We start from the raw sequence: 25,201 nt of genomic DNA on the forward strand, positions 1-25,201 counted from the left end.
GGGAGACATGGCAGGGTGCACACTCATTAAAAAGCCACCAGACCAGGGAACAATACAGAAAAAAGGTTGATCAAGCCTGAGTTAGTTAAGGTGATTCTGAGTCACTTACGGTAACGGGACGAGCTGGGGTCTCTTTGAATGCCAGCGCTTCCGTTTGGAGTAGAGAAATCCAGGCTGGAGCTGACTGTGTTTTTTTCGTGGGAACCTACAAATATCGGATGATCCGTACTGGTGAGATTGATGGTCTTATGGCTTTTTAAATGGCAGGGAAGGTTGAGCTCTGTCCCAGTCTGCATGCAGACAATGTAACAAGCATAAAAATATAATGTGTGTTTGCACATAAACCATATGTTTTGTGCATTTTTTTTTTTTTTGCCAACCTTCTTTAAATGTGAACATATAAAGAATTTGCACAAGAGAACAAATAAAGCAGGGGACAAGCATGCTGTTATGCTTGTATTAATAGAGTGCAGCAGGGGGAGACAGAGTAACACCCTTCCCCAGCCAAGCAGCCCAATAAAGCTTCTATTAACCCAAACATGTTTCTAATAAGCTCACAACCACTGGATATCACCATTTCTGTCTTGCAAGTTAGTTTAAGTTAGCTATACTGTGTGACACAAATGTGACACTGATGATACTTGATAAAGAAAACCTAACCTGAAAACATCACACACTCATTGGACTGTGGATCTGAGCTGGGTTAGTCTAAAAGGAAAACACTGCATGGATAGAAGAATGCTGATGAGCTAGAAAAGAAAGCAGAAACAATGGGGGGGAAAAATACACAAGAGAAATGAAGCAATGGAACAAAAATGAACAACACACACACACACACACACACACACACACACACCACACACACACACACACACACACACACACACACACACACACACACACACCTCAAAACAATAACAGCCTTTCTTCACCAGACCAGCAAGAATAACTCACAAGTCCCTCCTCATTTAGCTTGTCATGAGCTCGTTTATGGATGAATTCACAAGAGCCGACAAACCAATTTAGAGTGTCAAAACTGTTTAGCAACCCAAGCAGCATAAGCAGCGCTGTCAGTCCAGGAATGCAACCCTCAAAACTTTTTACTTTTATTTTTCTCACTGTCACACAAGCACAAACAGGCAGGGCTCAAGGCTACTCACTGTTCTGGCCATGACGCCTTATATCCATGACCAGACTGCCCGCCTGCAGAGCCTCCTCCATGTGGGACTTCCACTCTGTGTAGCTCATGTCTGCCACCTTGTGCCCATTCACTGTCAGCACCTTGTCTCCAGTCTGAAGCTGGCACATCTGAGCTGGGCTACCTGCAAAGAGGGAGAGGTCAGGGTCATAGCAGGCATTTTACTTGATTCCATCAATTTGGTCACACATTTGACTGTCACGACTTGAGTTTCTGGTAGAAAACTGGGAATGCTGATGTGCAACATTTAATCTAGCACTGCTGATACTGAATGTGCTGCAGGTCTTTGTGTTAGATGGCATTTGGTTTAGCTAGGTGCACTTCTTTATTTGTATTTTGTACCTTTACTGTTTGCAATTATTAATCATGTATTTTATATAAACATCTTACTTTATATCCTTGCTCTGCAGGACTAATTTGTCCAAGATATGGCTCATGAAGGTATTGCTTTCATGCTCTGCTGCTCTACATGGCTACACAGTCTAATAAACAGTGGATGTGGTCATTACAACTTTCTTTGTATGCTTTCACTGTGTTGACTGCTGATTTTGTTTCTTCTTAACCTGTTGTTTGTGTCAGCATCCTAACACTGACACATTCACAAGTATATGAGTTAATAATGAAACGAAAGAGCAAGCAATATGCCACATGTAGTCCAAGGTTACACTCAAATAAGCTGTAAGCAGGTGTGACAAGGCTACATTTGTAATTGCTGTGGGGTGTCAGTATTACTTTACTCATTTATTTGGCGTAGTGTGATGTGCAGGTGGGGAATCTCAGAAAGAGAGGCTCAGGCCCAGCAGATCTGACCCAGATAGAAGCTGCCCTACATACAAGCAGGTCTGGCATCACCACTGCAATGGACTCAAAAACCTGCTGACAACTAACCGACCGTGCCTGACAGAAAATGGAGCACTGGCTGCCAATATTACCACTGCACTGTATCTGTGAACAGATCAGTCAGTTCTAGTGAGAAACTTGCATTGTGTGTCTTATCTATTTTCCTCCAGGCCTGTTCACTGTGAATGCTGTCAGTTTGGCTGACTTTCACACACTATGCTGGATGGTGGGAGGGAAAAAAAAAAAAAAAAAAAAAAAAAAAAAAAAGCTTTTCTTATATAATGCAAATCCTTTTGTTTGAGGGGATTTCTCTCAAGTGTTACCTGGCTGGATGGATGTGACACGAGCTCCTGTTGAGTCCCAGTCTGCCTGGAAGCCAAAGTCTCTGCTGCTGTTGGGCTTCTGGTTCAGGATGATCCGCATCTCACAGTAGTTCTCCTACAGACCAAAAACAACAACACAGGTGAGTAGAGGTGAACTCTAAGAGAACAAACGTGGGCTGACTTTCCTTTGCTCTGGAGTCACATGTCAGGTTAAAAAAAAAAAAAAAAAAGCCTTTTATTAATTATTTATGGCTGTTGATTAAATGCCAACCTGTCGCTATACTTTAGCTACCAGTGCAGTATTGTATACATAATAAAAGAAGTTAAAGCTGAAATTTGACATGATCATGCATTAGGTTTCACTGATTTTTTACCACCAAGCTAAAAACACACCAATACAGTGTCAACACTGTGAATGTTAAATAAAACTCACTAAGAGACATTTATTTTGAATGAATTCAGTGTAGTCAGTAGAAAAAAAAAAAAAAAGCTCATTTGTTTTGTAACCAGGAGGAAACTTGAGTACCTGGCTGGTTTCTTTGGCTGGAGCAGGAGATTCACTCTTGACCTGAGGAGGGGCAGGTGGGACACTCTGAGCAGAGGTGATGCTCTTCTCTGTAGTCACCTCTTCCTCCTCCTCTTCTTCTTCACTGCTGTGTGCTGAGCTAGACTGAGCTTCATCCTCAGAGGTCATGAACTGATGATAACGGCTCGGCACTGATGACTTCTTAGAAACATCGACATTGCCGTTGATGCGCTTGTGTGAGTCATCCATCTGTCCAGGCTGCACAGGGAGTGTCAAAGAACACAGCGATTAAGGCTCAGTTACAACTAAGTGAAAGATGAACATGGACAGCAGAGGGCTGCTGATTACAAAATGATCCAATTCACTCTGTGAAAAAGGTGGTAAATGTGTTATCACCTTTTTTTTTGTGTGTGAAACTGCTTCCTGACAAGTAACTACATTTTTGTGTAACAGTAATGAATCTGAACTAGGCTGAAAATAGCAGCTCTGGTAGTGGAGTTAGCATAATAAAACCACAAGCTTCATCCATTATTCACACTGTAATCAGATACGACTCTTGGGCAATACTGATATACTCAAAACAAATTACCTGCCAGAGATTGCTTACTTCCAAACAAACACTCATTTCCTGCCCTCTTGATGTTCTTGTGCTGTGTTGGTAGCTTGTGTTTACTTGTAAAACTATCTGGTACTCACAGTAAAGCTTCGAGGAAGAGAGGTGATGCGTGAGGGCTGAGTCCCGAAGGGCCTTGGCGCAACAACTGAAGTTAGACGTGCGGCATCCGATCTCTGGTAGCTCCTGGGCAGGGAGGAAGAAACCTGAGACACCGCGGGAGGCTTGGGTTCCATTGAACTGGGCTGTGCTTGTGTGTGCAAAGAGCCAGAGGAGGGGGCCTTCACCTCAGTCTGTGTGCCCGACAATGGAGGCCTTGGCTCAGGCTCCTTTGGTGGGGAGCTTGAAGAAGAGACAACACTTGTGGCCTCTCCTTTCTTGGCTGTGTCGGTGCGCTCTGAGACTGTACTCCTCTTCGGTGGTACAGCTTCTGGAGATGGGGAGCGGTTAAGTGAGCTGTGGCTATTAGGAGTGACTGTGTTCGTGGAGCTGCTGTGTGCAGGACTGTCCACAGCATCCAGTGAGGTGGAAGGCAAAGCGGCCCCGCCGGTAGCTGGGGGAGCAACGGGAGGTTCTCTGTCTTTCACAGAGGGTTTGGGAGGTTCATAGGAAGACTGGAGAGTGTCAATTGTGTAGCTTCTGGCAAGAAGCTGTCGGGTATGTGGGGCACTGACGGCTTTTTCAAATACGTTGTCGTCGTCGTCGTCTAAGAAAGAGAGCGATCCAAGACGGCTGCCAGTGCTGTTCTTTTTACCTTCTCTGTGGAGGGAACAGATGAGGAGAAGGTGGGAGGGAATAAGAGGCAAATAGGAACAAATTGGACTAGATGAATAAAATTAAAGAACGTGGGGGCATGGCGTGATAAGGAGGACAGCAGAAAGCGCAGCACAGAAAACAAGAAGAGGGGAAGCAAGATGTGCACTTAAATAAAATGACCGTCATGTTGTAAGCCATGATTAAATGACACTTTCACACTGACTCAGTGTACAATTACAGTCTCGCCATTCACTCCTGCCCCAATGATTATGTAGTCTGGCTAAATTACAAACACTTTTTCCTTTGGTTACCTTAGCAAACGGTCCCCCCTCTGATGGTAAAAAGGTATAGAAGAGGAATAAATTTAGTGAGCATTCATTTTTAGGAAAGCCAGAACCAGAATTTAAAAAAAAATAAATAAAATCAATAGCAGTACATCTACTGGACTGGTGTGTTTTCCTCACCTCTCCTCTTGCATCTCTTTGAAGGTCTTAGACCTTTTTTCAATGCCGTAAGTAATCTGCTCTATCTTCTCCCTCTCCTCTTTCTTCTTCACTATATCAGAGTTGACACTGCGGCGTCGGCTTTTCCAGTTGCTCAGGGCCTGCAGAGGAAGGAAGCACTCATCACCTCATGCAGCATATCTCAAAAATTCAGCTTACATCTACTGTAGATACAACAGACTGCCTGTGTGTGCAGAGCTAAGTGTACAACTGAGGAGAGTGAAGTTGAGAAGGAGAGAGAAAAAGACATTTAAAAAAAAAAAAAAAAAAAGAGAGAGAAAGGGCTGCATTTGAAGGTGTTCTATTTGTGTGCTTTAGGCTCCTCCCGGCTCACTTCCCCTGAGTACTGGGGGCTGTGTGACCTAAATGCTGCTTTAAGACTCCATTATTTTGCTATGACACCAGATCAGACCAGTCATGCAATGTATACAAGTATAACTTTTTATTACTGTGTAGCTGTTCTAGCTAACAATGAACATGCATAAATGGATCAGCAGTGTTTAAAATTGCTGCACCGCTGACCTTTGAAGCTTATTTTCCGCTTGTACTCTAACTTGCACCAGAATTAATTTCATATCGACCAAGTCAAATTATTTTCATCATGGAGACTCTGCCTTACATCATTTAATATTATTTCTACTTTAGTGCATGTGGTGATTCTTGCATCAAACGAGGCAGATCCATAGCCAGAGGGCAGTGCTGCTCCAATCAGCATCTGCCCATCTATGATTTCTATCTACACTTTTTTTTTTCCCCCCACCCTGTAGCCATCTATAATACACCAGAGCACCTGCTCCTGCGATTGCCTGGTAGCACAGATAGATCTCAGATCTATGTGACTCATCTTTCACCTCAACTTCATCTGTGCTGCAGCCAAACTTCTTTCTGCCCAAGCAGGCATGTCTTGAATCATATACCAAGAAGGGTGGTGAAGCTGACTGATATCCTCAAATATCAGTACACATTATACTCACATCCTGCCACTTATCCTCGCCCTCCTTAACCTGCTCACGGTACTTCTGCAGCTCTTCGTAGCGAACCTGCCGGATGACCACAGGGTCGACATACATATCGCTTACCGATTTACTCCTGCAGGGGGAAAAAAAGTACAGTGAGCAGATTTTTTTTTTTTTTTAAAACAATCAAAGGCATCAGCAGTTCAGTTGACAGGTGGAAATCCACTTCCAGGTATGCATGCACAATACTGTTTATTACAGTCCTGTTAAATATGATGCAGATACAAAAAATAATAAATAGGACACTACAATTCCATTGGGTACCTGCCATTAATATTTTTGGGTATCTGCAGTGAGTTGTTAGTATGGAAACACAGCACACCGGTTGACCACAAAACCTTGAGGGTGATATAAGCTCAGGGTTAGTTACAGTCCTTCCCATCATGCAAAAGAGTCTCTTAAAGGCCCACCTTATGGAAAAATGGCTTTTTGTCTCACCTAACTGTAAAGAGTTACATGTGTCTCATATTGCTATCAGTGCTCAGTCATAACTCTCACTGGGACACACACAGCAGCTTAGGTAGATGACCCAGCATATTACTATTGTATGTAAGCTCTGTCAAAAGAGTTTTGTGGAGCAAAGCCCACATCCCCCTGAACGTGGCTCTGAGCCATGCAATACTCAATGTTGTGTGTCAGCGTTTAGCGGCTAAAGAGTGAGAACAGCAGCATAAAAGCAGGAGGCAGCAGGGCGCGACCGTAAGAGGCCAGAGCAAATGCAAATGTGCCACATTTGTTTGGGGAACTCACCCGTCCATACTCTCTTGGCGTTCTCTAGGAAACCAAAGGAAACCACAGACAACAAAGTCACATTTCTACAGCCTGGAGTTTGACTGTGAGTCTGAGAGCGCTCTGTTCAAGAGCTTGACACTGATTAGAAACTATTACACATCAGCTCATTCACAGCTAGAAGGGCCTCAAATGTACAGAAGGTCAGTTAGGACATGACTCTGCTTGTTTTTCCTTGTTTAGACTGAGAGGATTAGAGTTACCCTGACATTTTGACTGAGGTGGTGTGTAGACTCGTATCTTTCCCTAAACAATGCTGCCTTTCTGCCGACCCCAACGTGATGTCATTTGAAACATGACTTTGCATATATGGGAGTGAAGTAAACCCAGATGGGCTTGACTCAGGCTAAATGGTTGCTTTGTATGTGCTTTTGTGCGTTTGCTCACCTGCAAACACTACAGTTTAGATTTGTGTTAAAGTTACTATGAGGTCCACAAGTCATATCCTCTTTCAGAGCTGTGGGGAATTTCTATAGCCCTTCATGTTGGCACAACAGACAAGACTATTTAATTACTTGGTCTGGTGCAGTCAGCGTGTTGGGATGCTATGTTTAGATATTTCTCAGCACTCAACCTTTCCTCCCTTTCTGCTGCACTGAGTTTCATAAGCCTGTATAAAGTTCCTTGTGCTGAGAAAAACAACACTATGCCCAAGTCAGGTTAGACTTCAGGTGAGGTAAAGAAAAGAAAAAAAACAAAAACAAAAAAGAAACATTGTGCAATTCATCACAAGTTGCTTTTTTTCTTTTATTAAGCACGAATATTTTTCCCCATTTACAGGCAAACTGTTGGATAGAAAAACAAACCTAAAAGATGAAAGAAAGGCAGTTATTTTGGGGCTGTTTTGCAAATGATACACTGAATCATTTTGCTTTGAGAAAAAAAAAATTCCATACATCACACCTTAAAATACACAATAGCAGTGGGTTTATTGTGTAATGTAATGTAGGCAACCACTCGGTCTTTAATGACCATCAGTTTGAGAAGGAAAATTTACATCATCAACCACGAGTTTTATTCAGTTCTGAAGGAACAACAAACATTTAGAACAAGAGAAAGTTCTAAGCTGCTGTTGTGGTCAATTTCACCACTTTTCCTTCACCCTTGCTCTGAAATACCCATGATTGATAAAATGAATGTAAAAGGCACCTGTTAGTTTTCAGAAACAAGAGATTAACCGTGTAAAACTTTCCTCTCTGACTGTGAAGGGCTTCAAACCACTCCTTATCCAGGTGAGAGCAATTCAATATTAAACATAAATTACTGAAAGTCTGAAATGGGACAGAAACAAGAGAAACACGCAGGAAAAAACGTCTACAGCCACTCTTACGTCAATCTTTTTCTACAGCTTCAGAGCAGCTAGCCTCTCCACCATGAGCCTTTTCTTATATCTTAACTGACTGGCTTCCCTGATTGCCTGCCATTGTGCAGATCCTCTTTGTTGCAGGAAGAAGGCACTGAAGGGGTCTTCTGACTGGCTGATGAACCAGAGCTCTGGCTCTGATCAGAAACAAATTCTGAGCTTCCGAATTAGCATGTCATCCGTTGCAGGACGTGCCTCCTTATCAATTTCATTTTGGTTAGCTGTTGCTGCGTTATGAGTCAAAGGACATGGGGGGCAGAGGAGTCCTGGCCTTGAGTTCAGGAGGCAGAGCCCAAGGCTCTGGGATGGGCATTGGGGAATAGTTGTCAGGGGCTCCTGAGAGTGGTCGTTGCTGCTGTGCCTGCTGGGTTTTCTCCCTGCGATACACCACATCATCCTGCTCAATGTCTGGGAACTCGGTTTCCCCGGAGCACCCATGAATGGGTTTCTGGGTGACAATATTGAGCTGCGGCTCAGACGTGCAGCGTCGATGTCTGCCAGTCGGCCGAGTCTTCATCTTAGCCAGGTTCGTGTTGGACTGGAAGGCAAGGGTTCGCCTGGCAAACATGTCATCATTCTCCAAGTCTGGGTCAATGCTTTCATAATCAATAGGGTCCGGGGGTTCCCGGGGGTCTTGGCGCCCCAAGAGTGTCCACTTCTTCCCTTTACCAGTCTGGGACCTGAGGTGGGGGTCCACGGGGGCAAATGCCTGTGGGGGGGTCTCTAAGAGAGGGGACTTTGGAAGCTGGGGAGGAGTGTGTGGTTGAACATGAGGACTGCAGGGTGGGCAAAAGGAGAGAAAAAGGACAGAGAGGTGATGAGTGCATGCGTGTGAACTGGATCAAAGAGCAAGAAAAGGAAGAAAAGATACAACAAGCAGCCACAGTGGTGACATCTGATTCAAACAGAAGTGGATCAAACGTGGGTTTTACAGTCACACTGTTAGAAATAAAGCTGCAATGCTCCTTTCTATAATATTATATATATATATATTTTTTATTTTTTTTTTTTTTAAAGCGAAATCTAGAGCATAGGCTGTAATATAAATACTGTAGAATAATACAGCCCATTTCCACTAAGGCCAGAAGAAGCAAACTGCATTATAACAGCATGTTAGGGCAGCTCTCCGGTAGCTTCACAGTGCATTTTATCATTAGTATTATTTTAAGATGCTCCATCAGAAACAGAGCCCCAACAGGAGTCAATTCTATTTTCCTATAAAAATCTGGATGCTTTAAAACATTCCAGCATCATCACAATCATGCAGCTGTATCGACCTTTTCCCAACAACAAGGGTGGTGTGAGCTGAAGCCTCGTGTGTGTGGGAATGAGAGGGAGATGGGCCTGAGGGAGAGGGGGCAGAGGAGAGCCAGGGGCTGATGCCACAGTCTGAGTCATCTGATGAAGAGCCTGACTTCTTATGGCTACAGCCGATGAACGCAGAAGGGACAGAGGAAGACAAAAAGGTAAATGAAATTAGATAGGAAGCTACGAGAAAGTGAAAGAAACTGTAGGTTGGAGGAATTTGAAAGACTGTGAACACAAATCAAAATTTTTAATGTAAAGGGTTAGATTGGCATGCAGTTAATTTAAGGACAGAAAGAAAGGAATGTATATATATACATTTATGCCCTCACACACCTGAAGCCTTGTATCTTCTTGTACCAGGGTCTCCTCTGAGAGCCCAGTTTGATCTTCTGTATGTGAATGTCTTCTTCTGGTGTCCAGAACTTGGGTAAGAACTTGTCATAAGATATACTGGTTGTAGGCTGGGGTTTGATACCCATCTTACGGGCATAGAGATCATCTTGGACAGGGTCAGCATAGCCCACCTCATCATCCTCATCCTCAGAGGTGTCATATATCTCCCTGAACGGCCTGTCAGTGGACACGCCTCGGCGGTGGTTCACCCTCACTGAACTGTGCCGGGTGGGCTGCATTTCCCTTCGGTTGATGCCACTGCTGCTCAAGAGAGACAGCCAATCACAAGTGTCAAGATTTTTTTTTTTAAGCAGCAGTGCAGCACACAGGTAATGCCAAAAAAAACACATTCCTCCATCACAACAAACCGCAAATAAAATGCCGCAAGGATTACCAACCAATGCAAGCTCAAAACCAAGCTGGGAGGTAAAAACTGATTTGTAGGGCTGTCCTGCCAACTCAAATCACTCCTCCAAGCTAAAAAACAAAAAATAAAAAAAAATTCAGAAGCAGCAAATAAGGGCATGCTAATCTAAAAACTCAAAGTTGTTTGGGGCAAAAACCACCAAACTGAAGACTGCAAAAATGTTAGGCAGCAGCACAGTATGACCAAATACACTGCTCATGGTTACAGTTAACCATGCAAACTGAGGGTACGAGAAGCATTCTAGTTGCTTTTATCAAGCAGGCACATCAAAGTCACGCTGTTGCTTTATATTCTCTGACCTGAGGCAGGCCATGTTTTGTGGGGGACAACGCTGGGAGTCATAGTGACCTTGGGCCAGCTGCCCCCTCTAACTCCAACCTGGGGACTGATGGGTACAGCGAAGTTGGTGGGAGGAGCAGGGGAGGGGCTGTGGAAACGCCTGCTGGCCAGGTCATCTAGAACAAGATCAGGGTCTGGTCGGTCTGTGTCTGAGTCACTGCCACTTTCATACTCGTGGGCCCATTGGAGACGAGCTTCGGGGAAGGCGCTCTGGGATGCTTGACTGTTTCCGTAGCTGCCCGGCGATACCCTTGTTTCACCAAGGCAGTCATTCACAACAACAACAACAACAATGAAAGACAACACCATCGACCATTCACAGACAACACAGCGATGAGAAAGGAGAAAACAGCTACCGAGTAAACTTCCAGCCTTTTGAAGCACAACCAGGAGTTTCGGTATGATTTGCTATATTTAACAAGAAGCATGAGGAACAATATCTCTTTAAAAAAAAAAAAAAAAAAAAAGCTGAGATTGTACAGAGCACAAACAGAACAACGTGTGCACGGACTGTAGTGGTACCTGGTGAGAGCGCTTTCACTCTCTGCGAAACTGCTGCTAGCCCAGCTGCGCCGGCTGTCCTCATTACGTTCGGCCGTTTCTTCCTTATTGGAGCAGGCACGTAGCCTGAAGATTTGTCTTTAGTGGGCAGAAACTGGTTAACTGGGCGGTGGTTCTCGGTGTGATGACTGCCGACCGCCGGTAACTGACCTTGTCCTTGTTCTCAGTCTCTTGAAGACGGAGTCTGCCTCGGTATCACTGCAACAACCTGGACCACGAAGGAGGACAAACAGGTGTAAGACTGGGGAGGAAAGTGGGAGTAGAGAGAAAAAGAGCCAGAGGAGTGTGTTGTGTGTTTTGGCGTGACTCTGAAAGAGAAACAGAGGGGTGCAGGGTGTGGGGACAGAGGCCTCCTCATTTACAAGCTGGTGTGGACGGCTGTGGAATGTCTCTCTGACCTCTGCTGTGCAAGATAGAACTGCTCTGAGATCACCGGCCAGCAGTTTCCTCCCCTTCTTAAAAAGTGTACCACATGGGCTTTATGTTGATATTCACTTTCAAAAGCATACCACTAGATGGCAATAGGCATTTGTTTTCACAACTGGGTGTCAACTAGCTGGCTCTGAGGCAGTGTGTCTTCCCTGTTCACAAATATTTGAGTTTCAACACAGATGAGCTGGATTATAAATATTAATGTAGAGAGACAATTAGAGAACGTCTAAAACAAACAAGTGCAAAGTGTGAGAACCATTCTCGAATGTCATAAAATCACATGCTGCGTCGTGTCAAATGCCAAACAATCAGCTGCAGAAAGTTAAAAAAAAAAAAAAATGTTATCACCAACAAGGAGTTAAAGATTATATGGGGATAAGGTGATATCTCCTACCCTCGCTGCTGCCCTTAAGAGTGGCGTCAGATGAGATGCTGTGGGGTCGGGAACCCAGTGAGTCCAAGCTGTCCAGGGAGTCGTCTCTCCTGTGTCCACCTCCTCCTCCTCCTCCTCTCAGATGGGAGAGCTCCTCTCGCTCCGAGTACAACTATCTCCAAAACCCGCTGTCTCGGACGTTGCTGCCTTTCTGACTGAAGATTCCTGCAAAGACTTTCAGACGCACACAACACTCACACATTCAGATAATAGGGTGCCAATTACAATATTTAGCTCCACTGTGTGTGTGGTGAGATCTCCCAGGTAGAGAGTCTGTTTTGCCTGGCCTCTCATTCTTGCAGACTAAGTTACTGTAAGCATACGCTTCTATACCATCTATAAGGAGTGCCATTTAAACAGGATAACTTCATTGCTTTCTCTTCTCTGCTATGGCTGTGAAAATAAACAGTGTCATGATTCGCACACTCGTTATGACTGTGTTTACTGCATGAAAAGAATGTCACTGCACATAAACACACAAGCAAACCCCAGACAAGCCAAAACTTGACAGCCACTTTAAAGAGAAAATGATTTTCACATCTGTAATCTGCCAAATCCCACCAGACAATACAAGTCCACAAAGCAAACTCAGCCTAACCCTGCGCCGCTGAGCTTGGATTAGCGTGACTAAACGTACAAAATACGATGCATCCCACTGCTATTACCGAAAATCCGTGTAGTCAGTTGAATTACAGAGGTTTTCCACACAAGCTATAAATCTATGTGAAAGCAAAGTGCCAAAGTCAACAGTGGCACATGCATGGGGAGGAAACGAGGCTTCTTCAAGAAAAGAAGTGGCTATTTTCACATGCAAAACTATGCAAACAGAGATACGTGTTGTAAACAAGATTAAAATAGCTGAGTCAAGGGATCAGGTCATTTATGACTATACATAGCTTTGGTTTTAGGGGCTAGCGAACTGCGGCCCCCTTAACCTATTGCTGTCATTCTTCTGCCACATAGTCCACATACCAGAGATACAGAAATGTACGACACTGCGGCAGGAGAAAAGGAATTTCCAATCCTGCTGTTTCTGCTGTCCACGAGGAAATTAAGCTTCTGTTTCACGAGCATGAATAAGAGCGAGCTCACTTCGGGAATTTACCTTGTATAGAGCTGTGCCCAATAAGCCCTCAAATGCCTTGAAGTTCAAGTAAGGTCCATTATAGAAACAGTCACACTGAGCTCTTCTGCCTAACCAGTAAATGGTGATCAATACCTGGAAAGAGAAAAAAAAACAAACAAAACAAACAAAAAAAACAGGTTATTAGAGAGATCTGCCTGCAAGTAGAAATTCGTTAATACTACCAGACGACCTGTATATCAGGTTATCCCTATACCTTAACCTGTGCAAAAGCCAGAATGTACTGTGCAGTACTAAAGCAGATATTTGTTATGATAGTTGTAGCCCAGCTTTGACTGAGGGTCACATCACCTAGAGCCATGCTCTAATTTCCAGACTCATCCAGAATACTCTGTTGTTGTTTGTGTGTGCATTTATAGGCTGACAGGAGACTAGTGCACGAAAGCAAACACTAAACCAACAAAGCTATAGCCCATTACACCTGATACCGTTTAAAGTGACGTGTCAGCGCTTTGGTTTTCTGTCAGGCAAGTCAGAAAATTATTATTGTGTAGCGCACACAAAATGCAGGAAACAATGCAGGATGATAGAGATGCAATGCTTCCAGCAATGATTTTCATGCATCTTAAAATAAGAACACAATTTTTGACATAAACATGCTCGATCTACTACACACACACACATATATATTTTCAGTGTAAAGATCTGACAAAAACAAATTTAGGGAGAAGTCTGCAAAAACTTGTTTATCAATGAATTTAAAAAAAATGAAAAAATTACAAAGATATGTTTTTTTCCCCTGAATTTGTTCTGTAGATGTTCTGCAGTTGTTTCTCAGCATTGCACCTAAATAAAACTTTACCTGTCTCCTCAAATGACTCTCATTAAAAGAGGTAGGTGTAGGAGGCATTCTTGTTATTCAGGGACTTAAGACTTTGAATGTATTGATTACATGGTTAAAGTGAGAATCTGGCTGGGAACCTTTGTTACGTGTCTTTCTCCATTTCTTGACCCTTTGTCTAGTCACCTACATCTCCCATCTACCAAAATACATGAGCAATAAATCTATATGAGGTGTTACCTTCACAAATTGAGTTGTAGTGTGTGCAAAAGTTAACATTCACACATTAAATATATGTACATATCAGAGAAAGAAGCAATGGAGCAAATATCTAAGATGACAATAAATTCAGCAGTTATAAAACAAAATACCTCTGGAAAAAACAAAACAAACAAACAAAAAAAACACTCACATTTTTCAGCCTTCTGCTGGTCTCTTGATGCCTGGGAGAAAAACAGCAGAAAAGAGAGGTTTGTCTGTATGAGAGAAGATGAAAGTAAAGAAGAAACACAAACAAAACAGAGCATCGTTGTTGAGTCTGTGTTGGGTAGTGAAAGAGCTGGAAACTGAGGGCACAATCCAGACTATTGCCAGCCTACCACTCACTCTCACACAACAACACAAAGGCGGCGAGAAAAACAAACATTTGTGGGAGGGGGGGTTTAAAAAAAAAAAAAAAAAAAAAGCCATGAAGAAAAATGTTGAGGTTTAACAATGCGTGTCACATCTGTGCACCTAATTTTAAGCTAACCACAAACATCAAGCGATTGCAAAATCATTTAGTTAACTTTAGGGACACAAATGGGTCTTTAGTTCTGATTTGGAATAAAGATAAACTTAACAGCTGCTAATTTATCACCAAACAAGGCTATGTTTGGAGGCGGTGGAACAAAGCTCCAAACAGCTACCAAGCCTCAGAGAATTTCACTCATATTTCGGGCGATTCACAGTCAAACTGTCTGTCAGCAATCAACTTTCCCAGGAAACTGTGAGCTCCTGTGAAACCAAACAAAACTCTCAGTTTCAAGCTGCAGATTATTACCCTTTGTACACTGTGTACTTGTCGACTATTATGACCTTAGTGTCTGTCTTGAGATGTCAGCCAACAGTGATGAATGGCTACAGCATATACAGTAGCCATAATGGTGGCATGAGAAGATTTACAGTCTGCTTTACATCTCCTGTTAATGCTACACAGTCCTGCATCACGTGCTGATACAGTAGGCAAACACACCTCTGTCTAACCATGAGAACTTGGATTACACTGCATGCATGGAAAGGCTTGTTCCATGCAGGCAATGTAACCAATAAATCTGCAGAGACTGCGATGCACTGTGACGAAACCTTAGATCAGTGCCTTAAAATACATACACAACTGAATTGCCCAGTGAGAGCTAAAAATATTTAAATGCTGCAGATTTTGAAGCTTTGCAATTTTGCATATTATGAGTGACAAACAAACAAAAAACCTACAATATTAGAAAGAAACCCCAACACACACACACACACACACACACACACACACACACACACACACACACACACACACACACACACACACACACACACACACACACACACACACACACAAAACCCCTATGAACAAGCACTTGGTGACAGTGGGAAGGAAAAACTCCCCTATAACAGGAAGAAACCTGCAGACTACAGGAGTCAGAGATCAAACCACGGACCTTCCAATTAGTACATAAACCTGCTTTACCTCCTGAGTTGTCTCTACCTTGTGGCTAGTACAGCAGTTAACACATTTGCTTTACATGCACAAGAGCCTTAGCTCAAGACTGGGAGGTGCCACCTCAAGAGGTCACAAGCAGGTGACTGCTGTGGGAGCACTGTGTCAGGAATGGCATATGGTCTATAAACTATTAATTATGATAGGCAGTATTTAGCTGAAAACACTTCAGTGCTTCTGCTAGAGTATTTTTCCACTGCTGCACTGTACTTTTACCCATCAGGATCTAAGCATTTCTTCCACCACTAACAGCTGGACGGGAAGCCGATCAACTTTCCCACCAGCATGCGTCATCTCACACCAGGGGTTTCCAAAAATGCTGATTTGCCAACATTGCAAACTGAAGTGGACGTTCACCAATTTGGAATACTAAGGAATATTTATAGGCCCAATAAAAGAGATGGGTGAAAAAAAAAATGCCCTCTTGTGTGCCTTGGAACATAGGCACAAAGTCTAAGATTATAACAGTGGCAGCCAGGTCCAGAAAAGCAGGCGTTGTATACAAAAAACTACCAGCGTTTCTTGTAATGCTCAATTAAAAAAAAAAAAGAAAAAAAAAGGGCTTTTTCCAGGTCTCTGGAGCCTCAGGATTTTACTGGAGCTTGTTAGAATCAGCTGAGTACTCATATGATTGAGCATGGACACCAGTGAAGTCTGATTTTCACCATTTCTGCATGGAAAGAACAAGCTGTGTAAAGATACTCTGAAGTAGTATAATCAGTTTATTGTGATTTCATTGGTGTGTGTGTGTGTGTGTGTGTGTGTGTGTGTGTGTGTGTGTGTGTGTGTGTGTGTGTGTGTGTGTGTGTGTGTGTGTGTGTAAACATTTGTGTTTTATGCATCTTTTTTATATGTATCATGCCTGGTAAGGATATTCTAGCATCTCCTTGTATGTCTTTTTGCTTTCCCAGGTTAAAAAGGAAAAAAAGCATATTCAGGAATGAGCTCAGCGTCCTATAAAAAAAAAAAAAAAAAAACTTAACGGACAACTTATATATGCTATACAGTAAGTAAACAGATCTGACAGGAAACCGTCCAGCCTGACAAATTTATAGGATGCTTTAATCATTTCCAAGTGTTAATTGCTACATGCTAACACAGACTGTCACACCACCGCACTCTTGGCCAGGGCAAAGAACAACTAACGATCTTTCATCAGCCTGAGACACCGTTCTTTAAACTCACACTGCAAATGCAAAGATACCTGAGCCAACGTCTGCTATACAATCATGGGAAAGATAAACACAAGCCTCTTGAACGACTACAAACAAATCAAATCTGTGTCCCGACAGAAGAGGTTTTTATCTGCATGACACTGTTTTGCCAAACTATCAGTTACTTTAATTTTAGTAAAATGAGTCGAATAGAAAGTTCTGCCAAAACCAGCAAGAAGCCCAAAAAAAGACAAAAAGAAAAAAGTAAAAGGCAGAAAGAGCACATGCAAACTGAAGAACCATAAGCTACTATTCAAATTTTAGACAATAACTTCCTAACAGAGACCAAAGTGAATCTATCCAATTCAATCATTTCCTTGTGTTGTAACAGGAGGCAGAAAGAAATACTAAGATCTATAACTAGATAATAATAAAATCTACAGATGAATGAATTCTGACCTGCATCTGGCTCTAGTATCAGTCAATAAAACACCAACCAGCTCAGCCTCTCTGAGGATAAACACATCAAAAGACAAACCAACCACCGAAGCTTTAAATTAGTGGGTGTGAACGCACAATCAGAAGCATACCTCTGCGATGAACATTACTTGCTCAGCCACAATCCATAACCCTGCATGTAACAGCCTTCATCTATGTTCTTTGGGATTTAAACACAGAGCCAGAAAATCCCCAGCAGCACCAAAACAAAAATAAAGACACAAGGAGAGTTAAAATAGGGGAATCAGCTGCGGGTGAAACTGTGTCAGACATCATTGTGTCGTACTTCTCAGACACACTGCAGCCTTTGTGAGTGAGGAAACAGGGTGAGGCTGGTATTGCTCTCTCCAAGTTAACTACAGAGCACAAATATAACCCTTGTGTTGCCCTTTTACAGCCAGGGCTGCGTCCATGGTGTAGAAACTTTATTGGCCTCTCAGCATCATCGCTCCTTTGGTTTCACAATCTGCCCACGGTTCACGCAACACTGTGACAAAAAGTGATGGCAATGCCATATATTATACCATAGAACCAGGGTGTGCAGTGCCAACTCACTGAACCACACCCGAAACAATAACACACAGGACACTGCATTCAACTCCTTTGCCCTAAGTTCCAAACATTCAGATTTTCACAGTCAGTTTAAAACTATTTAAATAATAGTACACACAGAATGAGGTACAATACACATTGGTGATGAATAAATTCTGATAAAAGTTATGTAGTCTGTACATATTTGCCTAGGAAACAACACATTCCTTAGGCAATGATGTGCAGCCAGGGATTATATTGCATAACACCACAAAGTCACTCAGTCGCTTATAGATTGTCTAGAAGGAGCTATTAATACTCCTTAAAGGACCACACAAGAATTACAAGATTGACAGTATCTGTCAATCTTGTGCGGTTTCCTTTTTTCTTTGTTTGGAGAGCAGTCAGAACTAGTCAATAATTTGCTTAATCAAACAGTGGAAAACAAATCAGACTTTGGACCCCTCTCTGTGGGGGACTTAATCTGTCAGTTCCTGGAGGTCACAGAGCAAAGTTTGGACTAATAGTCATCAAAGTAATAGTGATACCATGATATCACATTCCAAGTAATAAAAATTGTGCATCCAGAAAGGTACTTTAATACATGTAGGCTACAAATGCATTTTCATCCAAACATGGCTTAAACATGCAACACCATTTCTTCTTTGAGGCAAATGGAGGAACATCATCATTCATCTGGAATCATATTTGTGTCGCTCTCTTTTAGCTCCGTTTTTGGTCTCTACCACCTCCCGAGTGTAGTACAGTGGCATAAGCGGATAAGCTCAGGTAAAGTAAAAATGCCTTAGGCCCCATAAAAGTGCTTTACAATAAATTTTCATTTGACGCAAAACTTAAGCAGAAAACTACAGTATTTTTTTTTTTAAATAAATCCTTACTTTGGAGTGAAAATCATCTCTGAACCAAGTATATATTTGAGGCAAGTGATTTTCTGCTGCTTATGTTGAGGTATTTCAGTTTGGAACACGTACACAGTTGTGCCACGCTCCCGAATTTCTGAATCATAGTGTTTATGTAGAGTGTACAGGATGTGGCTAATTTTGAATAGAGCACTTTTGGATAGAATGATTAATCCTGAGCACTTTAATAGCTTCATCTTCTGGGTAGCTGTCATAATCTGACAGAGGTGGTCATAAATAGATGTGAGCCACAGTTTGCGATTATGAATCAGATTCAGTCTGGTACACTACATGTATAAAACACAGTTGAACTTGGCTATGGTTTAATACGTGGATGATAGGAGACAGCACACTGCCCCCTCATATCTGTCTGTATCTCTATCACAACAGTGTGTCATGCCTATTAAAATTTTTGAGATTGTGTTTGTGACTGATAGGGATTTTTATCAGACAAAAAGTTTTATATCTTCGGTCTCCCTCCCTGCAGCAGTTAGACTTTTTAACCAGCACTGCTCCCGGAAATAGAAGTGGTTCTCTGTTCACTAGCACTGCACAATATACCTCATTTCAAATAGGGTCGGTATTTATTTAGTGTAATAAACAGGTGCAATATAATAATACATTTTGTAATATAATCTTCATATAGTATGTTCTATCCTCCATTATGTACATCTTATTTATACTGGTACATATTGTTTAAACAGATTTATTTTAATCATTCTACTTTCTACTTTACTTCTTATACTTTTTATATCTTTATTTTACCTTTTTTATACTTTATTTTATTGTATCCTAGTTATTGTTTATCCTCTGTAAAATACCTTTGCCGCTGCTACACCGAATTTCCCCATCGTGGGACTAATAAAGGGAATTCTTATCTCTCTTTTTTCTTTAATGCAATACAGCAATGAGCGTGATGCTGAGGCCAATACTACAACAACTGCAAAGCTCAAAGGTCAGGGCAGGCATTCAATAAGCTTTTATGGTGGTCGTATTGCAGGCTCACACGGATAAAATAAGGCCTTGCTCATGTGTGGCTCCAGTTAAACTGTCACTGTGGCTTGTTAATAACTATATTCTGAGCACTACAAATCTGTCAAACTGGAGGCAGAGAACAAGAGTTGCGTTTAACTTCTTTTCTGCTGACAAACTGAAAACTTGACTTATTATTTTGCTTTCTTTTTAAATATAAAATCACACGCTCATGCTGCTCCCCCCCTTCTAGCTACAAAGCATTTCATGTAACTGCTCTAAGTGAGAAGTTTGAAGCTAAAGGTCAAGCAAACTTAAAAGATAAATAAAGATGGCTGCTTTATGTGTGAGTGAAAAGCAACACAAAGCAACCAAGTGACAGAACAACAACAACAACAACAACCACCCAACTGCTGCTGAATAAGAAAAACAGTGAAGCTGAGCGAAGCACCTGTCAGACTGGGTTTAAGGGAGCAGAGGTTGGACAAACACCAGGGGTAAAGACAGCTGATAGAGACAACTTTCTCTGTGTAAGTGTGTGTATACGTGCGTTCTCAGGGGCTCATTTGCCTAGGCTCTGATAAGCAGCAGTGCAATAAAGCCATTGGCTGCTTCTATGCAGCCTTGTTTAGGATGATGTCCTCATGTTGCCTTCTGTGTGCCATCTTTCTCTTTGTACAAGTCAGAACGTCTCCACAAAAATGACGCAATTATGCCCAGAAGGCCAAATTTTTCATCTTGCATTAAAAAAATAAAAAAAAATTCTTGGCATAGTTAAATATGCTGAATTTAACAACAAGAATGACTGTAATAATCAATTAATCAACACTGACTCCTGCAATTAGGTATGTGTAACTGAAGATATTGGAACAAACAAACATCATATATACAAACACAAACATACGCACACATGTACTCTGAAGACCACAAGCAAGGGGAGGCTACAAACTATTAAAAGCTCCTTTCCATTCCAATCAATCCTGCATCTCAAAGTGACCCCAGATGCTAAAAATAGGATTGCAAAAACACTCTTACCAAACCCCCACATGCAGAGGGACAAGATGGCAAGTAGCTGAGCTAAAGTACACTCCAAGAAGCCTCTCTTTTTTTATATTTTTGTGTGACAGAATCAGCTTGTAATATGATAGAGTGACTTTTGGTCAGCTGTCACTGCATTAACATTTCTCCATTAATGCCATACTGCAACATAAAATTTACCACCAGCATCATGGGGAAAAGGTTACGCAAGAAAGGAAATTACTAACAGGCCACAGTTTGTATCAGAAAATTATCTTTATGACACCGACATTCAGACATTTAGTGAAAGATATCTTAAGCTTATTCTCTGGTGTAGAGGTGAGGGTGTGTCTGGATAAAAGGCAAGCAGATTTGTTCAGCCCATATACCAGTTTATAGCACACCTGCCTGTGTGTATGCCTTTGTGGTTTCTATGTTAGCTGCCAGCATTAGCAAAGAACCAGTTAGGGTGAATTATGGGGGAAAAATGCTCTTAGAGGCTATGGAAACATCTCAAAGGAATACTCCAAGTTAAGGACTACTATGTAACAACATTAAGTGAAACAGGAAGAACCTCTGCATGTGCATGCTGCCTTTTGTTTTAAACATCTTCACCATGAATTATTTTGTCACCTAAAGTGATCTATTTGCTATTAAGGGCTTATCTGCTTCAAGCTTAACAACCTACAGGTATTGCTGCTATAGCACTTTTTTAATGCGTGCACAGCACACTGCTGTACAGCCGCAGAGAGGGTGCCGCAGAGGATGGACAGTATGCCGAGCCCTGCCTCGCTTCCCCCCCCTGAAGGCACACCTGTGCAAAAACCGAACAGGTTGTTCAACATACCGCATTGCTTCTCTGGCGCGGCATTCAACTGACACAAAAGCAACTGTGTGAAACTGGGGAAAAAAAAACAAACTAATAAACATGCCAGCAGGGTGTTGATGTTATGCCCGGCTTCTCTCTAATTACCAATGGGAAAGATGAGAGGTTAAACTCTATAACACATTGTTTCTACTGGCTTTGTGTGTTTTTTTTTTTAGTCAACTGTTGGATCTACTAGACACCTGCGCTTTAGCAGGTGTGTAACAGCAGAATATATGCACTGAAATAGTGCTGACCTTTTTTTTTTTTATAACAGCAGCTTGAATCATGCTTCACATGAAGACCCATGTGCCATACACTCTCTCTGAAAGTTACTTTTAATCGTTCAGCCTTTCTGTGGAAGATTAAGTTGATTCAGTCAAGGAAAAATCAAAACATAAGCGAGTCTCAGGCTTTGTCTCTTGCCTGTGAATGACAAAGACAGGCATCAAAGTGTTTATACCAACGCTGTGAAAGGGCTACACTTACTTGACTGTAACTCTTGAGGACAAGTCTTGAAGATCTCCGGGGTGAAACAGCTGCGCTTCCTTTAGTCCGAGCTTCCCGCAGGCCCTCAGGAAGACGTTAAGGTTGTCCTGGGTAAAGAACAAAGCAGGGATGAGGTCTGTCCACCTTCAGAGGCAAAGAATAATCACTTAAGAATTCTGTGGCAGAGAGACAGCCTACAAGTGATTGCTTCCAAAGTTCATATCACAGAGCAGAAGTAGATTGGGAGGAGCATGTGCATAGCAAATAAGAAGTGACCCATGGCAGGACACACAGACACACACACACACACAGTGGTGTGGGGGGAGGAGGCTGCCTGACAGGAGCTGAATGACAGCAGCAGAGCCACCTGTGGTTGTGCTAGGGAAGGACAACAGCCAAACCAGGAAGAATGACATCAGAGCACAAGTCCCACCCAGCCGGCCACGGGAGTGGAAACTGACGCACATGAACGCACGCTGCCTGTTGCAGTCTCCTTTTTCTCACACCCTGAAACTGTCCCCTCCCCTCCATGCCAAGCCCTTTACTCGAGAATACCTGTGGAATCTGTGGGGTGGTGGAGTATTATGGAGACACTGAGTTGCTATGAAACATTCGGTAGAGTGACAGAAACATAAATATTTCCCCGAAGCAATTCTTCAGAGGACATGGGAGTGGAAGGACTGTTTTTCTTCCGTACATTGTGAAAGTTTACATGCGTGCACAGGACTTGAACAGGTGTGTGAGTGTAGTGCAGAATGGCAGAGAGACATTTTGCTCCAAAAATATACACACACCTCATGCATTCCAAACAAATCTTCAACCGCAAAAGCACCAGTCCAGCCTTATGACTTTTCCAGTTGTAATCCCAACTGTCTTGTTTGTAAGGCTGCATTTCCCATTGGGACAGCGCCGCTTACGAGGGCTTTCATGTAATCACACATGGTTTCAGCATGGGCTGAAATAATTAAGGGGTAGCAAGTTCTATATTTAAATGGCAAAGATGCTTATTAGCAAATGGTAGAAGAGAACTAGCCTCCCAGTGGATACAGACATCCCTCTGCTAACAGCTTTGCTTGTCCCTTGGCAGTACTTTGCTGGACTTTATAGGTTACATACATCAGCTCCTCAACCACTGTATGCAAGTGCTGGTCTAACTCTTTGGTGTGACAACAGACAGCACGATCTTCCAGACTGCTCTCACCAACTGTGTAATCACCTGCGTAACTCAATCCTATTCCTGATCAGTTTTGTCTTGGAGCTCCTTTCTTTCTACCAAACTACACCCATCATCAACTGTATCACTGTACAGAACGAGGCTATGATATGAAGTAAACTTTATTTGCTTCCCCCCCCGGTTGGCAGATGTACTTGAACAGAATAAAAAAAAAACAAAACAAAAACAAACTCATTCTCCACATGCACATTTCAGCAGCACAAATGTATGGCTGTCAATCACAAAGTACAACATGTACCTGTCAGAAAAACAAAGCATACTTAATGGCTTCTGTGCATTGCCTCACCTCAGTGAGTTCACTAACAAGAGAGCTTTCAAGCACAGGTACTCTAAATGTTACACTGGAATTTTAGACTCTGATGCATAACAAATTACATTTAAAGACGGGCAATAAATATGGTTTAAATGAAGGGTAACGTAGCCCAGATTTATTTGATTCCCTGGAAAATGTCTGATCCAGTTAAAGTTTGAGAATTATCACAGCCTTTTTTTTTTTTTATTTAAATTCAGCAAATATCTGCAGTGACATGAATTATGAAATACAACTTTAAACATACAACCTGGTAACCCATCAGCCCCAGCCTACTCAAAGGTGACTGGACAATACTACTTGGCCTATAAGGCCACAAATGGAAACCATATTCAAATGTAAAATGTCTCTATAGAAATCATTTAGCATGTAACTGAGTCTGTTACATTGTTCCTTTTACCTAATCTCAACCAAAGTGCTTTTGGCATGTAAACGTAACCACTGAGAGAACTGAGGTCATAAACTGGGTTTATTATCTAAATAGCAAATAATCTAAATAATTAGCTAATTGTTAATGTAATTCAGTGCTATATATACTAAATTTTATTGTTAAAGTGCAGATTAAAAATCTCATAACGCGTATCCCACCCAGCCCCTGGCAAATGGGATTAAGACAAATATAAAATTATAATTAACATACAAGATAACTACAAAGAGCATTACGAACAATTAAAAGCACCATCAGCCCCAGAACATGCAGAGATAATGATGTTGAAGGAATTTTATGCTGACTTGTGCCTGCATTTAATCCTGCTAAATATGCTGTACCCATCCAGCAGCCTCTAATCCTCTCACGCAGACTTGAGGACCATGATTTAAGCACTTCGCACGAGAACGGAAAGCTTTGACTCTCAGGGTGTCTGATATGGTATAAAAAGGATTCTTCATCCCTTCTGGTCACATTGTGGCCACTCTGTTTCTTTCACTGCACTCTTTGTCTACAATGGGCACACACTCTATAATTCCCCTCAACTGACCCCTTTCAGTGCTTCAAAGAACAAGCAACGTTATGATTAAAATATCAGGCTACATAGTTTCAAATCCTGTGACAATAAACCAAAAGGAGATTGAATACTTGAAATGTTGCCTCGCTTCAAAAACAGGCCCAATAAAGGGCCCACCCGTCTCAAAAGTCAGATCCAGTCATAACATGCACCCATACAATGCAAACACACTAACAAAACATGGTCAAATACCTCTCATTGCACACACAATTACACATTTAGATGAGTAAAGACACCCTAAGGGCCACTGAAACTGTTTATCTCCTCCCCCTGCTACCTCAACTCACCAAGGAGTTGTGTGCGCAGGAACAGCCACCACCATGCCAATTACGGTGTATTTATGGTCTGCACTTTATGGTGAGCAGATGGAGTCATCTTTAACTCCCTCCTTCTGACTTTGCCCCACATTCGTGCAGTTCGCTGCCCAACCACACAACTGCTGCCTTCCTGCTAAGCACTGGTAAAGGCAGAACCAGGCCTGAACCGGGCTTCCGTGGCCCAAACCCACAGCTCACTCAGCAACAGTCAGGAGTGCACTGACATGAGAAATGTTCCCCTGGACACAAGTGAAACCAAAGAATAGGCCAGAGTCTGGAGCCAATGTTGCTAAATATTCTGCAAAACCAGAGATTTACGTTGTTTTTTTTTCGTCCCCACCCCTTCGCTCCCTCCCGGAGCTTTTTACTCTGCCCAAACTGGAGGCTGGTATTGA

At 42.3% G+C, this 25,201-nt stretch overlaps 1 protein-coding gene across 1 annotated transcript in view; it reads right to left on the reverse strand.

The window, feature by feature from the left end:
• Positions 1-25,201, reverse strand: part of lmo7a (LIM domain 7a) — a 46,492-nt gene that overhangs the window by 15,765 nt on the left and 5,526 nt on the right. The window contains 28 exon segments of the mRNA XM_030758221.1: positions 110-161; positions 163-257; positions 259-290; positions 1,161-1,322; positions 2,362-2,476; positions 2,888-3,145; positions 3,584-4,259; positions 4,721-4,860; positions 5,734-5,848; positions 6,526-6,534; positions 6,725-6,738; positions 7,922-7,992; positions 7,995-8,042; positions 8,077-8,148; positions 8,180-8,703; positions 9,205-9,351; positions 9,569-9,889; positions 10,027-10,105; positions 10,355-10,644; positions 10,917-10,989; positions 10,992-11,057; positions 11,060-11,125; positions 11,128-11,163; positions 11,782-11,931; positions 11,934-11,994; positions 12,926-13,039; positions 14,158-14,188; positions 21,942-22,048. Coding sequence (XP_030614081.1) covers positions 110-161; positions 163-257; positions 259-290; positions 1,161-1,322; positions 2,362-2,476; positions 2,888-3,145; positions 3,584-4,259; positions 4,721-4,860; positions 5,734-5,848; positions 6,526-6,534; positions 6,725-6,738; positions 7,922-7,992; positions 7,995-8,042; positions 8,077-8,148; positions 8,180-8,703; positions 9,205-9,351; positions 9,569-9,889; positions 10,027-10,105; positions 10,355-10,644; positions 10,917-10,989; positions 10,992-11,057; positions 11,060-11,125; positions 11,128-11,163; positions 11,782-11,931; positions 11,934-11,994; positions 12,926-13,039; positions 14,158-14,188; positions 21,942-22,048 — 3,924 coding nt within the window.

The sequence above is a fragment of the Archocentrus centrarchus genome, chromosome 21 (assembly GCF_007364275.1).
Source record: "Archocentrus centrarchus isolate MPI-CPG fArcCen1 chromosome 21, fArcCen1, whole genome shotgun sequence".
Lineage (NCBI taxonomy): Eukaryota > Metazoa > Chordata > Actinopteri > Cichliformes > Cichlidae > Archocentrus > Archocentrus centrarchus.